This window comes from Lupinus angustifolius, chromosome LG08, assembly GCF_001865875.1.
Source record: "Lupinus angustifolius cultivar Tanjil chromosome LG08, LupAngTanjil_v1.0, whole genome shotgun sequence".
Classification (NCBI taxonomy): domain Eukaryota; kingdom Viridiplantae; phylum Streptophyta; class Magnoliopsida; order Fabales; family Fabaceae; genus Lupinus; species Lupinus angustifolius.
Genome location: NC_032016.1, coordinates 4,938,139 through 4,955,987, shown reverse-complemented (window position 1 = coordinate 4,955,987; position 17,849 = coordinate 4,938,139). Strand labels below are relative to the sequence as shown.

At 35.0% G+C, this 17,849-nt stretch overlaps 3 protein-coding genes across 8 annotated transcripts; 2 read left to right on the top strand and 1 right to left on the bottom strand.

The window, feature by feature from the left end:
- LOC109354287 (5'-3' exoribonuclease 4-like) lies at window positions 2,007–11,708 on the top strand. 6 transcript variants are annotated; one of them, XM_019596677.1, is made up of 23 exons: window positions 2,007–2,372; window positions 2,841–2,943; window positions 3,923–3,999; window positions 4,094–4,285; window positions 4,460–4,579; window positions 4,682–4,744; window positions 4,830–4,973; window positions 5,065–5,229; window positions 5,426–5,503; window positions 5,732–5,818; window positions 5,935–6,015; window positions 6,279–6,374; window positions 6,888–6,958; window positions 7,705–7,833; window positions 7,906–7,982; window positions 8,069–8,109; window positions 8,202–8,276; window positions 8,862–9,013; window positions 9,086–9,175; window positions 9,252–9,327; window positions 9,731–9,813; window positions 10,189–10,843; window positions 10,928–11,708. In XM_019596677.1, exons 1-23 carry the CDS (start codon window positions 2,166–2,168, stop codon window positions 11,120–11,122), a joined length of 3,057 nt encoding a protein of 1,018 aa, XP_019452222.1. In that variant the 5' UTR covers window positions 2,007–2,165; the 3' UTR covers window positions 11,123–11,708. The 6 variants fall into 6 exon arrangements, with proteins under 6 accessions (XP_019452222.1, XP_019452221.1, XP_019452220.1 ...); XM_019596676.1 differs by having other exon boundaries at window positions 10,189–10,867; XM_019596675.1 differs by having other exon boundaries at window positions 10,189–10,867; window positions 10,898–11,708.
- LOC109353841 (probable transcription factor At5g28040) lies at window positions 13,332–14,207 on the top strand. The gene has a single exon (XM_019596203.1). It carries the CDS (start codon window positions 13,332–13,334, stop codon window positions 14,205–14,207), a length of 876 nt encoding a protein of 291 aa, XP_019451748.1.
- On the bottom strand, window positions 15,703–17,849 carry LOC109353471 (40S ribosomal protein S24-1-like). The gene is made up of 5 exons (XM_019595762.1): window positions 17,652–17,849; window positions 17,330–17,371; window positions 16,981–17,151; window positions 16,028–16,114; window positions 15,703–15,949 (listed from the first exon to the last, which is right to left on the bottom strand). The coding sequence occupies exons 1-5, from the start codon at window positions 17,721–17,723 to the stop codon at window positions 15,908–15,910; spliced, it is 414 nt and encodes a 137-aa protein (XP_019451307.1). The 5' UTR covers window positions 17,724–17,849; the 3' UTR covers window positions 15,703–15,907.

Sequence of the window (17,849 nt, the reverse complement as noted above, 5' to 3'; positions counted from 1 at the left end):
ACATCAGTAGGTAAACTGTTGTTACAATATTTTGAATGACATGTTGAGGATAAAAATATGGAGAGTGTAAGGCTTTTTGAAATGACCGATGTTGATCATGATTTTTACTACGTCAAATTTGATTATATGACACATGGGAGAACAATTATTGGGGCAACATTGGATTGTTTTTTATCACCATTTAGTAGTGGCTCATTTGATACTAGAATTTGTTACTTCTACGTCAAAAGTTGATCGCATTATGGTGTGGATAAATTTTCCAACCTTAGACATGATGTGTTATGATGAAAAGCATCATGTTTGGATTAGCATCTTATGTGGGTATGGTCATGGTAAACACCAACGCAATATGGGAAAATAGAGGAAGATATCTGAGAATTTATGTGAAGATACAATCTTGGATATCATTCTTATAGTGATGTACAAAGTCAAACACATGAATGTTATGGCTATGTTCAAGAAACTACAGCAAGGTGTCACCACCCTCGGAAAAAAAGGGAGACAACCAATAAAGTAAATGTCATAATGTGAATGAGATACATTCAATTCATGGAGCCAAAATTGGGGCCACCTACTATTTGAAATCAAATTATAATATGGTTATTAGTTAGTGGGTACAAAGAAAAAAAGTAAAGTTTTAAAATAGTTTCCAATAATGATCGTTAAGCAATTGGATATTAGTTAGATAATTTTCACATTTACCTGTAAATCCGTAAAAAAATAATGACATTGTTCAGTTTAATTCTCTGAGCCTTCATTTGGTTGGAGTGACTTTGAATGAGAGAAAATATAAGAAGAGAGAAAGTGAGGAGAGTTTGATATTTTCTCTCATTTGGTTTGGAAGAGAAATAGAGAAGAGAGAGAAATTTGTGGTCGTCACATGCATAAAGAAAGTGAGAAAAGACACTAACATTCAACCAAATTACTATTATTATTTTCAGACTTCCTTCATTATCTTATAAGATATAATTGTCAATTTAAGAAAACCTTACACATTATTCTCTTTTATTTCTTTCTTATTTCCTTTATACCAAACAACTTTTAATTCTACTATATTTCTCATCTCTTTCATTCTACTTTTATTTTTCCCTTCTATCTTTTATCTTCTGATCTTCTACCCTAAACCAAACAAAACATTAATATTAACTCTATATTAGGAACTAATCAACCATGGGTGATTATCTACTTATACACTATTTAACTAATCCATTTATAGCAAAACGTAGATATCATACACTTACTTGTTCGCTCTATCTTAAGTCCATTATGATACTACTTGTTAGTGTAGCAAAAACGACCATTATGTAGTATTGATAACAAGCCCACAAATAATCAAATAAAATGATTTCAAAATGATGATTTTAAAGGACATTTCCAACATAGAGTATCAATCATCTACATTTAAGAACCAACAAAGACACTATTGGCAACCAATTGAATCAAATCCACAAAAAATGCACTATACTGATACATAGTAGACTGTTATGATATGCATAGAAAAGAAAAAGGAGGCATAACATAATAATTCCCTCATTATATCCACCATTTATAATATTTTTGGACTCTCAAAAAATTATCAAAATACCTACAACAAGTTAGAGCATTTTGATGAGCAATTATAGATTACCAACTAGCAAGATACTGAAAGCGTAATTTCAATTTACAATTTCATGAGCTATGAGTCAATTTCTTACCCACTATGGCAACCTTTGTTCGCATAATAAATAGTTTTTTTAATTGTTATCTAGTGGTACATTTAGTTAGAGGTAGAGTTGGCTAAGTTCTCATGACTCATGAGTGAGTTGCTTAATGACTTTATCTTCTATTTCAAAATATGTATTATTTCATTATTCTTATTTTATATTAATTAAAAAATATAAAATTAGTATATATTTAATTTATGTTCTAATTATTTATCTAATAAAAACGATATACATAAAGTTATATTAATTTTGGAACAGATTATATGATTAAGTTGAGCGCCAAATTAAAAAAAAGTTACAACTTGAAGGACATTATCGTCCCGTCAAGAATTCGTCACTCACTACATTATTTTTCAACGGCGACACTGAGCTGAAAACTGAAAACTCTCTTTCCAAACTTTTCTTTCCCTCTCATCGTTTCTAAACCGGGTCGAACCGAACCGAACCGAACCGAGACGGACCATGGGAGTGCCAGCGTTTTACCGGTGGCTCTCGGACCGGTACCCGCTCTCGATCACCGACGTTGTGGAGGAAGAGCTCACCGCCGACGGCGGTGGCGTTCTGCTGCCGATTGATGTGTCTAAACCTAATCCCAACGGCATGGAGTTTGACAACTTGTACTTGGATATGAACGGTATCGTTCACCCTTGTTTTCACCCTGATGGCAAGGTTCGTTCTTCACCACTATTTTTTCTTCTTCCAATTTTCCTTAATTATCTTGATTGGAATAAGGAATTGTGTGTTAACTTGTTGTTTGAAGTTGAATTTAATTCAGTTTGGTTATTATATAGTGAACTGGCGTTCCCTACTGTGGTTGAATTTATTTCAGTCTGATTTAGTTGGTGTTTCCGATTTGTGAATTGATTTTGGTAAACTAGGGCCGTTTGTTTAAGATTTGTTCACATAAAAAAAATGATTAATTTGGTCACTTATGACACTTGTATTTGTTTGGATGAGCTTTAACCAAAAAGCAGAAGCTGCAAAAAGCAGAAATTCTGCTTTTTTTCGGAAGCTATATTTTCAGCTTATCAAAAAGTCACTTTTGTAGAATGAGAACAACTTTTATTAAAGCCTAAACAAACAGGTTACATTGCAATTCTGCAAACTGTTTTTGACTTTTAAATGTTTTGAATGCAGCCTGCTCCTGCTACCTATGATGATGTATTCCAATCAATATTTGATTACATTGACCACCTCTTTTCGTTAGTTCGTCCAAGAAAGCTTCTCTATCTTGCTATTGGTATGCTTATGATGCTTTTTGTTGTTATCTTTGTTTTGTAACATACTGCTGCCATTACTCATTGTGGAGGTGTCAAATTCCTGAAGTCTGATCTACCATTCTGCTTGTTTAAGCTGTAAAACGCTAGGGATTTCGGAGTTCTGTTTTGAAAACCTAGAAATCACATTAAAGAAGTGTATGAAGTATCAACATACATTTACTTGTTCCACACAACTTTCCTATTTCTTTTCATTGCATAAATAACCGGACCCTTGCAAGTCACACAGTTTAGGTACCTTGGATTTATCATGCAAAGTTACGGGGGATTGGAGGGAGATGTAAATCATATGATTCAAGCTGGCTTGATGAAATGAAGGAATGCTTAAGGTGGTATTTGTGATAGAAAGGTATCTATCAAAGCTAAAATAACAACTGTAAGACGCTATGCTTTATTGTGCTGAAAGCTGGGCTGTAAAGTACCAACACGATCATAAGATAAGCATGGCACAGCCACAGAGATGAGAGTGACACTTATTGAGGAAAAGATGGTAGAGTTGTGCCTAAGATGGTCTTGGCATGTTTGGAGAAGACCGATATAAGCCTCAGTCAGGAGATCTAGTTTTTGATAGAATGCAGTGCCGTTGCTTGATTCATATAGTCAACCCCACCTAATGCAAAAAACTGTGATTATTGTGTATAATGGTTGGTCCATCCGCATATGGTTTGAATTTGAACATTCAGAATATATGGCAATTATGCTAATAAAAGAGTCAGATAAGTTTTTGTAAAACTGAAAAGTCAATACAAGTAATCAAAACTTACATATGTCCAAGTCTGGAAGGCCTGTTTGTCTGTGATGTTAAAAATCTCAGTTCTATTCCGCGGAAGTTTCAAATTGACAGTTCCTCCACCTTTTGTTCTTACTTTTAACCACTTTCTTTCCATGTGTAGTATTCTCAACCCTTCAACTCTTACCTCTTATTTCCTTTATAATTTGCAGATGGTGTTGCACCAAGGGCCAAAATGAATCAGCAGCGTTCTCGGCGCTTCCGAGCGGCAAAAGATGCAGCTGATGCTGTAAGGATATCAATAAGCTCATCTTTATAAGAATCTCCTAGTTATTCCCCCCTTTTTGTAGAGTGTATTAGTATGCTTATATGTGACATTGTAGGAAGCCGAAGAGGAAAGGCTGAGGAAAGAATTTGAGGGTGAGGGACAACTTTTGTCTGCTAAAGAGAAGCCTGAAACTTCTGACTCAAATGTCATTACCCCTGGCACTCAATTTATGGCAAAACTGTCAGTGGCACTTAAGTCTTGTGTACAAACTAGATTGAACGACAATCCTGGATGGAAGAATATAAAGGTGAGATTGAACAAATCCCATTTATCCTTTGCGCTGCTTGATCCCTTCAAGATTGGATGATTCCTTTCTTGTTGAGTACTCCTGTCTATTTTCTTTTCACTCATACATCTGGCTTCCAGGACACTTTGTCTCTATATATTTATTAATTGGACTGTATTGGGTAATTATTTGAAGGTTATACTTTCTGATTCAAATGCTCCTGGTGAGGGAGAACATAAAATAATGGAATACATCCGGTTACAACGCAACCTTCCTGGTTCCAATCCTAATACTCGACACTGTTTGTATGGATTGGTGAGTTTTCTTCAAATTTTGGATTTTCACCTATTAGTTTTTGGTGTGTTTATTTTATCATTTCCTTGAGTTTTGCTTGGTATGGTATGATCTTCAAATCAGGATGCTGATTTGATTATGCTCTCCTTAGCCACACATGAGGTTCACTTCTCAATATTGAGGGAGGTTAGTTTCCAATGTGTGAATTTTCATGATGATATGAGCTCTTTGATATCGAAGGGTGGCTTAAGATTAATTACCCGGTGAACAGGTAATTACTTTACCCGGACAACAGGACAAGTGTTTTCTGTGTGCCCAAGTTGGCCATTTTGCAGCTGATTGTCCCGGTAAGCCAGGCACTGAAGACAAGGACCAGACTGCTGATGATACCCCAATTCACAAGAAGAAATACCAGGTTGGGGGATTTGAATCTAGCATGTTGATCTGAATCTTTGTTTTTCTTTTCTGTTTATTTTCAATTTTAATCTAATTCGTAGTATTTACAGTTTCTTCACATCTGGGTGCTGCGTGAATATTTGCAATACGAATTGGAGATTCCCAATCCTCCTTTTGAGATTGACTTTGAACGATTAGTGGATGATTTTGTGTTTCTATGCTTCTTTGTTGGCAATGACTTTCTTCCACATATGCCAACACTAGAGATCAGGGAGGTAAGTATCTGGCGGACACTGTGTTGCAGTGAATTGTAGCATGAAATAGAAAATATAGCTTTCCCATCTGCTTGTTATTATGTTTAGGGTTTGGGATGTTAACATGCTTAGTCTATGCCCTTTTGTCCCATTGCATTTTTGTCTTCCTACCTAATTGTCAATATTGTTCTCTTTAACAATCTTTCACCTATTTCAGGGGTCTATAAATTTATTGATGCACATATATAGAAAGGAATTTACTACCATGGGTGGTTATCTTACTGATGCGGGTGAGGTAAAACTTTCTATTCCATAATCCAACTAAACTGTGTTCATCTTTGTGTTTGTTAATATGTTGTATGGTTGCGATATGTTCTTGTACAATGTACATATCACCGTCTTCTCCAGCAATTATCTCTTAAGTTGCTTAGTTTGTTCTTTGGATATAATTCTTAAATCATCAGTCTTGAATTGCTTCCCTTTTTCATGAGTATTGCAATGTGAATATCTTCCTACCTCCCAGGTTTTCCTAGATAGAGTGGAACATTTTATTCAGTCCGTTGCTGTTCATGAAGATCAAATCTTTCAGAAACGTGTTCGAATTCAGCAGGTATTTTACTTTCTGATTATTAATTTCACTTGCTAATATACATGAACTATATGTGCCTTTAATATGCTTTAATAGGTCACTTTGTGATAATATAATGCTTGTGATTGTATTTACAGGCTGCGGAAAATAACGAACAGATGAAAGCTAGGTCAAGAGGAGAAATGCCTGTAGAGCCACGTCCCTCAATTGTGGATAAGGTTCAATTTTAAGGCGTATTGTCAGACTATTTTTTGGATTTTGCGTGGCTAAATTTAGTATTTTTGTTGTTGGTTTTTTGTTGCACATTTGGGAACTCAACCAGCTTTACTTTTGTTGACTCCCAAAGAAATTCTAGTCGAGTTCACAAACATGCATTAAGGATAACATGCCTTTGAGAACAAGGCTAGGCTTTAATGACTTGAGCAATCAATATATCTCGACAAAATTTACACAATGAAGTGAGTGTCTATTATTTTCTCAGGTTAAGTTCGGGGAGCCTGGATACAAGGAAAGGTATTATGCTGAAAATTTCGGTGTATCAAATCCAGAGGAGATTGACAAAATTAAGGAAGATATAGTAAGTTGTATACATTTTTCTGTCTGAAGACTAGTCAAGTTTATAAAAAATTGAGGAGCTCATCATTTAAAGAGGAATCATAGAAACTATGGCACTCACCACTTCTTTAGCTATATCTATTACTATGTTTAATCATTACTATATGCATTCTGATTTAAAGTGAAAATCATACAAGCTTATAAGATTACCGGCACAAGTTTTAGGGACTTGATTAAAAAAATTCTATAATTAGTGAGGATTCAGTTAAAAACTTTAAACTATAGTGACCTCTTTAAAAATAGAGTGAAGCTACAGGGACCATAAGATTAATTTAACCTTCTAAATATTTTGCTTTCTGGTGATAGTTATCCTACAACTAGAATTGTCACTATCATTCCAATTATGAATGTTTTTATCCATATCTGTTAAAATTTGGTCTTCACTTACACCGGTATTTTCAATAGGACCAAAACGATTCGTTGCCAAATACATATTACGTTAGAAGATAGCTTATTGCCTTAGTTGTCCCTGTAGGTCTTGAAGTATGTGGAAGGCCTTTGTTGGGTTTGCTGGTATTACTATCAGGGTGTCCGCTCGTGGAAATGGTTCGTGATATTTTTATGTTATTAGTTGTAGATTTTATTTGTTCATCATTTCCTTCTTTTTTCCAGTTTCGTGATTGACTTGCTAAGGTGGTACAGTTACATGCAAGATATACTGTTTTGTTTGAATTCATGCTGAGAAATGAAGTTGCCCCACTGTTGATCTACCAGAAGATCAAACACAGCTAACTGGATCTATTGTAGGGCTGCAAAGCTGTTCATCTGGATGTTGTGTTTTGATGTTTTCGTTACGCTTTATTTCTTTGCTTTAAGATATCCTAGGGTAATGGGTGGGCATGAATTAAGATGATATTAATATTATAATTCTTCATTCGGAGGATCTCAATACAGTGAAAATAATGGGTTCCTTATTTTTCTCATGGATGTATTATCTTAATTGAGTGTAATTTGATGAATGACTTGGTCTGCAGCTATTGTTGTCTAAGCAAAAATATCCTGCCTCTTTATGTTATGTGTAAACTTCAGTGCTACTCTTCACGACTTATAAGTTTCATTGAATACTACAACAATCCCAAAGATGGTTGCCAGCTAGAATTTATCAATGTGATTTAACAAAAGACAATTTAGGCTGGATACCTTGATGACTAGGATATAGGCTTTGGTGTCTGAGGTGCTTTAAGATGATTGATCTAAATTGCTAGGAGTTCCCTTTATTTTAGTTGAATTATCACCCATAACTATTATCCAATTTGCTCAATATCACTAATGATTTTTAATTGCTTCTGTAGGTACTACCCATACCATTATGCTCCTTTTGCTTCTGATCTTAAAGATCTACATGATCTGGATATTATATTCTCTGAGGGAGAGCCATTCAAACCATTTGATCAGCTCATGGGCACCCTTCCTGCTTCAAGGTTTCTTCCCCTATCCCGCCCTTAGATCTTTCATACCGTAGTTTCTGGGCTGATACTATTTTCTTGTAACAGTTCGAGTGAATTGCCAACAAAATATAGGGATTTGATGACTGACCCTTCCTCACCTATTTTTCACTTCTACCCTGCTGGTGAGATCATTTGTCTGTTAATTTTATTTGTTCTGCTACATGTGCATATTTTCTTGTTCTGATATTTCGTTATACATTTTTGACAGAATTTGAGATCGATATGAATGGCAAACGATTTGCATGGCAGGTAATTTAGTGTGTTTTTGCATTAGAAGTGCTCTAGAATGAAGTGTTGGAGTCAAGGTTGATTTATTTAATTATTGCTTGGGTGCTTTTCAGGGTATTGCCAAGTTGCCATTCATCGATGAGAATAAATTGCTTGCCGCCACAAGGAAGCTTGAAAACACATTAACGGTCTGAAGAAGTCTTCTACTTTTTTATTTTTATTTTTTATTGTATGACTTATCAATACTAGATTTGCAGTTTAAAATTGTTGGCCTTCAAACTGCATCTAAGAACAACCATAAAATTAAACCTGGCAGGTCTTGTTCTATCTACTAGGAAACTTTAATGATGTAGGATTATACAAAAATTGAGAATGCAAACTATCACCACTATTTATTTATTTATTTTATTAGTACTCTTGAGTTTTATTACGGCGTGCCTAACAGCTTAGCTGGACGAATACATCTGCAACTTTGGAAGTAGGAATTGTTGAATGTTAATTGCCATTTTTAGGATAGATCTGTTAATCCTCTGTTTTTTTCATTGTCTTTTTGCACGATATCTCCCGATGTTTGCTCCCAATTGCTCAAAGGGTTTATACTTCAATATTTCTTTTATTCTTCAATATTTGTTTCCAAATGGGTAGAAAAGTGAGTTGCTTATTTCTTACCACTTACCAGAGTTGTCCATGCTTTACAGCCAAATAATTTACGAAACCAGCTTATTCTTAGTTATGTCTTTAGTGCTCAATTTTAGTTTTCCCCTCATATGTAGGAGGAAGAACAACGTCGGAATAATGTGATGCCCAATTCTCTTTTTGTCAACCGTGCACATGGTTTGGCTCCACAAATCTTATTGTATTACAAAGTTTGTAGTCAATCACCCCCACATGAAAGAGATGCTTGCCCTATTGACTCAAATGCTAGGTTGGTGAATATGGTTTGGTCTTGTTCATGATTTTAGTAGGGTTCATACACTCATTTTTTAATTTTTATTAGCAGTGGAGGGATGAATGGATATCTTTTGTTATGTGATCTTTTACCTTCCGCAATCAATGGATGGCAAGATATTGAGAGTAACCAAGTGTTGTAAGTTGTCATCTACACCTGCCTAATGTTTAAAATCATTATTAAAGAACTAATGTTGACTTTTCTTGAATTTCAGAAATATTATATATCGTAATCCTCATAAACATAAACATAACCCAAAACCTCCTGTCGGTGTAGTAATGCCCAAAAAGGTTCGTATACTCTTACTGCTCTTAGTATGACTTAAAATGCTAGATTGGTTCATCCAATGGATGAAACTCTGTGGCTTGTTTATTTAATTTACATATAATACCAGATTCTTGCATAAATAACACGTTGACTAATATTATGTTTTCTGTTTTACTTTTGTTAAGATGTCCCACATCATATGGTAATACGGTCAGACTGCTGCTTATAAGGCTAAATCACCCCTCACCCCTTGAGCTAGCTTTTGGGTTGAGTTAGGCTTAGCCAATTTAACAACTTTTAGATTTTACTATATAATTAAATGTGTTTGAGTGTGTGTATTTGAGATGGTGATATTGATCCCTCCTGTTTCATTCTTGGATCAATTTTACACAACACATTTACTTTGACAATGTTTTTTTTTTGCAGTTATTAAAACCCATTGATATTAAACCTAGTCCTGTGCTATGGCATGAAGACAATTCTGGTCGGAGACAGCAAGGCAGAGAAAGGTGAGAATCTATTCTGATGTTGTTATGTTGAGGTACTATAATTTTGTGCTCTTGCTTGCTTGGAGCCTGGGATTCAATCATACAATATTACAAATATGCCAAAACTGATAATAAGTTTAATGTTCCATATGATAATGGTACTGTTTTTACTTATCGCCATATAAAAATCTGAGAAGTATAATCATCTGTATTTTCTTCAATAATACACTTGTGAAAAATCTAGGAAAATAAATTGAGGTTGAAGAACAGTGGCTTTCATGTTAAGCATGTGAATTTCACTATGTATGAAATCTGGTCTTCGTTTCGGTGTGAGAAGACACAGATACTGTGAAAAACTTATTGCCTTACTTCTGTTTATGTAATCTATCTTGGCAGGCCACAAGTACCTGGAGCAATAGTTGGCTGTCAACTGGGAGAAGCAGCTCATCGTCTTATCAAGAACACCCTTAACATTAAACTGAATAATACATCTCATGAATTGTTGGAGCAACCTCCAGGCCATCATATAGGGAACAGGCTTCAATCAGCAGGACCCTCTGGACACAGAAATTATCATGGAGGACAGAATTACAGACAACATTTTAGGAAACAAGATAGGTCACAGCATCAAGAACATATCCACAATGTGAAGACTGGGTTTTCTGATTTAACAATGGAGGATGGAGTGAGAGCTACCCCATCGAGGCTGCAAAAGTCCAGGCCAACAACCAACCCACAACACCAATTTGAGCAAAACACAAGAAAGTATTATGGCGAGAACTCAAATGCTTATTATGGACAACATAATCAGCAGGGTGCAGTGTTCAGACCCAGATATCCGATCTCTACTAATGGTGGACAGAATTATAGACAAAATTTTAGGATACAAGATCGGTCACAAGAACAGATCCACAATGTGAAGACTGAGTTTTCTGCTTTAACAATGGAGGAAGGAGTGAGAACTAGGCCATCGAAGCCACCAAATTCCAGACCAACAATCAATCCACAACATCAATTTGTGCAGAACATTGGTCCTCCAGTATCACCAAAGGTGATTACTAAAGCTCCACCAAAGGTGATTACCAAAGCACCAATACCACCAAAGGTGATTACTAAAGCATCAGTATCACCAAAGGTGATTACCAAAGCACCAGTACCACCAAAGGTGATTACTAAAGCACCAGTACCACCAAAGGTGATTACTAAAGCACCACCTATGAATGAAACATATACTAGGCATCAAGAAGCTGCATTGAGGGCACCAGCTTATAATAAGCAGGTGAAGGTTTACCGAATTAAAACAAGCCAGCCCCAAGATGGGAATCAATAATGATTGTTGTGGATCATTTGCCTTGTGCTTGTTTGAGGGCTCTCGGACGGTTCCTCAAATTGGAGCTACGCTCTATCTTGAGCCATCCTTGTTCAATTTCAAATGTCTGGCAATTGAGTATCAGACCGCACTAATTTGATTGCAATTTTCGTTACCCTAAGGCGGCAGAGCAATGTTGTTCGAAGTTTTTTTTACTCTTATCTGCAGAGAAGTTGCTATTGTGCTCTGCCTTGAATGGACACTGCAACTAATCGATAGCTGTCCAAGCATTAGAAAGGTGCAAGAACATCAACTTATTGTGGATCATAGTTGCGATTTTTATTGCGTTTAAAGGTTTAATAAGATACTCATGGAAGTGGTTTAGGAGAATGCAGAACATCAACTTGCAAAGTTGTAAGCACAATTTGCAGGCTAGGAATCACTGCAAGTGCCGTTTAGGTTCTCCATGACATGAAAGTCGGGTAATGTGTTGTATGTATGTGTAAAACTCTTATTGCTGTGTAGCTTTGCTCAACTTGTACCATATCTGATGTGCAATATAATTTAATTTTATAGCACAGGGAATGTGATGAGTAAATTCTGAAAGTATATGGTTGTCATAAAGTAATAAAAGATTATTGAATTCACATAACGGGAAAACTTCTTAACAACTTGATTGAATTAGTTTTAAAATGTGAAAAGTAATTTGGAAGGAAAAGGAACGTGAAGAAAATAATAATAATAATAATAATAAGGAAGCTCTATGAGGGGTATAACAATGACATGCACAAATCTAATTGGTTTAAAGTTATTAAAGGTTAATATGCTGGTGATTGACAGATTTTCTCTTGACATCATCACTCTTAGATGAAGGGGATGCCTACTCCTCTAATCCTTGTTACCTCTCAAAAGTAAAACCTAAAACTAAAGTATGAAACACTAACAATGTGAAGTAGTGTTGAGAGCCGAAAATATGTTCTAATCAGCTATATATGGATAGGTCATAGGTTGAAATTAGGTCTAACCCATGAAAAAATAAAATGAAATTTAGAAATCTATTTTGAGGTGTTAATACATGACGGTGGTGATTAAATCTTAATAGGATCTCTTTCAATTTTCAAATCTTTGGGAGATCGAAAAACACGACTGTGGTGTTCTCGCAAATAAGATGTCAGATTTATTTTTATCCCAAATGGTCAATTTTCCTCTATTTTGCCTCTGTGCAATTAAGGGTGAAAAGATGTCAGATTAGACTTTGCCTTAAACATGGTGAACCTATATAGCATATAGGAACTTGGATCTAGTCTGTTTAAAAAAATTCAAAGCTTAGATTTGACATGTTTGAAAGTTTGGTCTGACATGTTAACCTATTTAAAGGTATACTATATGGTCATGAAATAAGTTATCATATATACATTTAAATGTGCTAATAGACATACTTTTAGCTAGACTCATCTAACTCTAATAATTAAATTATATTTTTGTATACATTTTTATAATAATATTAGATATATAACATAACTAAATAGATCGACTTATTAGGCATAATAAGCATTTTAGATGGCTTAAAGCCTGAGCATGAATTGTTCATGAAAAAAGGGACCTAGTCTAATCTGCTATAGGCTACGTATTAGGCCTATGATAAACAACATGTCATGTTTTCACCCTTGTGTTCAATCCACACGCCTCACATCATACACAATTAAATGAATTTTTTATTGTAAAACATGCACAAAACATCAAATAAGTTCCATTTGCGAGTTGAGTTTCAGATGAAAATTGAAGTCTTCAAAAGTTATCTCACGAATGTATTTCATGAATTTAAATCCTTCCATTTTCATTTCATTCATTCCAAAACACAACTCGCAAACACCTGAAGTCTTCATCTCATTCTTTCCCCTTGAAAACCCTTTCCTTTATTCTACCCTTCAATAATGAAAAGACCCTAAAACTTCCCATACTTATACTTTTGTTGTTTATGGACTCGATGTTTAAAAAAGTTACCACCTTACTATGTTTGTGTAGGATGTCAACCTCTAGATTTATTTTCATGCATTACTGTATAAACTTTTATCTAAAGGGGCATTAGATACTTATTCTATTCATAGTAAATGCACTAAGCTCTACCAACGAAAAAAATAGTAAAATGCACAACCACCATTAACTAGCAATGGTTACCTAAACACTCTAATACATCGTAAAACAATGTTTGGTGTGTGTTTCCTCAACAATGCTTTCTCAGTTGGTCTCTTGGATCTTCTCATCCACCTCCTCTTCCTCTTCTTCAAGTGAAGAATATAGCATTGAAATTAACACCAATGAATTAAACCATGAAAACAACAACGTTATTGCTAATGAGGACAATAACCATAATGATCATGTAGTGGACCAAAACCAAAACAACAACCATTGTATTAGTTCATGTAATGTTGATGATGAAGCCATTCCTGTTGCACTCGCCATTCCAAATGCCTCCCCCGATGTCACGGTGGCATTCCCTAACATCGACGAAAGAAACATCGTCATCGCTGCCACCACCACCACTATGGTGACGCACCCAAAGCGACAACGCGTTGAGCGCATCACCAGCTATTCGAGTTTAGGGAAACAACATCAAAGGCTATGGACAAAGCAAGATGAGACTGAACTTTTAAAAGGGTACCTTGATTACATAAGGAATCATAGAAAGGGAACCACCACTCTCCAAAACGATGTAGCATTGCTATATGATCATGTCAAGCCAAAACTGAACGTGGATTTCAATAAGAACCAGCTTGTTGCGAAGTTACGTAGGTTAAAGAGAAAACACAAGGTTTCTATAGACAAAATCTACAACTCAGCCTCAGGGTCAAGCACCTTCAAGAACCTCCAAGATAAGGCCATTTTTGAAATTTCTCATAAGATATGGGGCAATGATAAGGATCAAGATGGTGTTTTTGAGAGTAATGGATCAACTCCCGTTACTGAAAATCATGATCTTGATAATGGTAACATTGAAAAGGAGAAGATTGAACAAGTTGAGAATAATTGTGATGAAATAGATAACAAGGTGTCAAAGAAATTGAGGTTATGTAATGAAGACAACAATGGTGATAATAAGGTTTGATAGGGAAGACAATGAGGTCATGTTTCTCTCCTCATATCTTCTTTCTCACAATATTTGTGAATCCATGTGTCATGAGGTACAATTGGTTGAGAAAAAAAAATATTTAAGTTAAAAATTTAGTTATTAAATATTTTTCTGACCAATCACAATTCACGACACATAAAGTATAGAGTTGTACGTATTGTATGACATAAGACGTTCTCTCGTTTAAGGAAGAGTTGGATAATGCACAGGAAGGGTTAGAACTTAGAAGTGAAGCCATATTACCTTTAGAAGTGTACTTGAATAGGTTGTAGTTGTTGTTACAAGGTAAGATAAAAGGTAGATAGATTGGAGGAGTTAAGGTCTGGCTAATGATGATTCAGTTTTTCTTCTACACAAAAAGATTTATCTAGCTTGTAGTTTGTTCAATACAAATAATGTATTGAATTGAGGGATGATATAGTGGAATAGTTCAAGCAATTTTCAATTGTAGTATACATGAAAGTTAATTATATCATATATTCTTTTGCATGATGGCTTTGGCTTATCATTTCAAGATGAATCACGTCTTTTTAATATTAACATCAAAATTATCGTTTTGTGGCTCATACTATATAATGTCAGTATTATATATGATGTCAATCTTTTCATTGACGTTGTTTTGAAGGCTTTTATTTGTAAATTTTGGCCAGATTATGCTAAGAATAAATTTGGTGATGATTTATTACCACATCATCTAGTAAGAAACATGAAGCACTTAAGAACATGCATGTAATATTTTTGTTTTGCTCGTTAAGATAAACATCAATATGACTAAATAAACATGAGTAGCCTGGAAGCAAGTAAAACTCTTTGCAGATCTAAGCTTTCCTTAGGTAGAGGAGAAAGAGAATGAAAAAAGAGAAGTTTGAAGAAAAAAGAGAAGTTTGAAGAAAAAATTCTTCTCTCTTTTGACAGAGCAGAAAGTTTAAGAAGAAAGAGTAAAAAATGAAGTGAGATCCACCAAATTTCTTTCTTCTCTCTTGTGAAGATAAAATGGGAAAGGAAAAGTTGGGGAGTAAAATTACTTATTTCTCTTCTTTTTGTGCAACCAAACAACATAAAACTTCACTTAATTTCTAATATTTTTCTCTTTTTTCACTCTCATTTCTCTCTTCTCTCTTCTTACTTTCTTCCCTGCAACAAAATGGAGCACAAGTGTATTCTGCATTTTAAAGAGCCCTTCAACTTATATGTGACTTTAATCTTGAACAAAACAGAGGCAGAGTTTCAATATACTAAAAAAAAATGAATGTATTAAAAACATTACTCCTGCTTTAAATCATAAAGGACAGGCATAAATTGATTTAGTATAAAAACAGCTCAGAACCTTCAGATAATCACATTCAGTGTTTCATTACCAGTTCATGCACAAAAGACCTTTAACATGGTCCAGCATATATTACTCTTCAAAACCAGTTAATATAGCATTTTCAATCAACACCAGAATTCATTATCACAATCTATTAAATACTTGAAAGAAAATGAAGGTGTTCTACTGAACTCTCAAAATTGACAAGTGCCAGTATTCAATCTCAGGTTATAAGTGAAGATCAAATTAAAGCAGGATGACTTAAAGCCAAAAATCTTCATTCTAGAAAGGTATTGGAACATAAAATAGCCATCAGAAAATACCAACAGCAAAAGAACCTTAACATCAGACCAGAATATAGGAAGACTCATTTCTTTTTTCCAGCCTTGGCAGCATCAGATGCTTTGGTCTGCACGAGAAACAAATGCCGGAGTTATTGATTTGTTTAAACAAGAATGACATGAGGAATATAAAATGATTGTATTACCTTCTTTACTCCACGAATCTTCTTAGCTCTGTTCTTTCTTTCCTTCAGTTGCTTCCTGGACTTCTCTACCTTAGTATCAAGTCCATTCTACCAAAACAAATAACCAATGACTTAGATGGGAAACAGGTGAAAATAATGATAAAAACATGTTCCACTTCTCAAATAACATACAGAACAAAAGCACGCATCACATTGAAAAAAGGATGGGAAATTCAGCTACTAAATTTACAGGCAATATTACCAACATCATTTTTGTCAGTAAAAACAAAGTACAAAACTCCCCTTAATCATATTTACAGGGGTGTAGAAGAATATACTTGTGCCTGGGGCTGGAAACGAGCCGAACCAAGTCGAACCGAGTCGAACCAGAGCTCAGCTCGGTTCAGCTCAAAACTCGACCCAAGTTGGATACGAGTTATTTTTTTAGCTTGAGTTCAACTTCGTTAAAGCTCGGGAACTGTTCGGCTCAGAAGTGTGCCTTTTTAGAATATACAGAAGTGTCATTCAGCAATGGCACACACTATACAACTTTAGAAGAACTATAATACCCAAAAAATTCTCCGAGCTATTAATAGATTATTTAATATGGACAACAGTCACCACCCCTGAGTCCCTGACTAAAGATTACTTCATGATTTCTTCAGAAAACTAACAAACTCTATAATGCATATGCAAATAACCTTATTTTCAAAAAAAAAATTTAATAGTATGGCTAATAAGTACTAACATATGCATTATGAAATATATAACTTAGCCACTAACAATTGTGAATGCCCCAACTAAGCCCCAATCCCTATCAGGATCAAAATTAAAAATGGAAAAGTAATATCAAAATAAGAGCAATGGCAACATAAGGGGTAACATATTTCATATCAAGATGATCCAATAAAAAAGAATTTAAAAAGAAAAGCTAGTTATTACAAAACCCATATGAAGAGATTTAGTAAACATACCCTGATAAGCCTGTACTTAGGCTCATACTTCTTAGCATTCTCAACCGAGTCGTAAATAAGCCCAAAACCAGTGGATTTGCCACCTCCAAAATGAGTTCTGAACTTGAAGACAAACACAGAGTTAGGGTCCTTCACATCATATATCCTTGCCAGTTTCTCCTTTAGCTCAGCCTATTTTCCAAAACACAACATCAAATACTAACATCAAGTAATGCAACTTCCAAATTTCAACCAATAACTACTAAATAAAACTGAATTTCAACCTCAAGTAAAAAAATTAACAAGTAAGGAACTTCTAACACTCACTGATTCAATAACCAAAAAACAAAGAATCATAAATAGAAAATACCTTGGAAACATTAGCCCTCCCAGGGTGAAGAACATCAATGATCTGCATCACACAATAAAAAGGTGAAAACCACAACTCTTTTTCTAAAATCCCAAACATTATTTCAAATTGCACCCCACAATAGCATTTGTATTCACAATATCGCTGTTTCCGGTATAGCGACAACCACAATTGCTGCCACATTGGGCACATTTTCCCACAATTGCGGCAAACGCAATATAACCGCAATTTAAAATACTGATCGGAAACAACCTACTTGACTAAAACAAAATGAATATTAATTACAATAAGAAAAGGGTAAAATGGTAAAAAAGAGACTAACGAATTGCTTCCTGGAGAGAAGCCTATTGGTCATGAACTTCCTGGTACGGATGGTAACGGCCTTTTCCGCCATTGTTTGTAGCAACGGATAATCGCAGACAACTTAGCCAAACAACACACAACGTTGGATGAAACCAAACCCGGTTTTAATATGAAACCCTACTCTCACTCCTTCGCGTGTGGTAATCAGTGGTGTGGC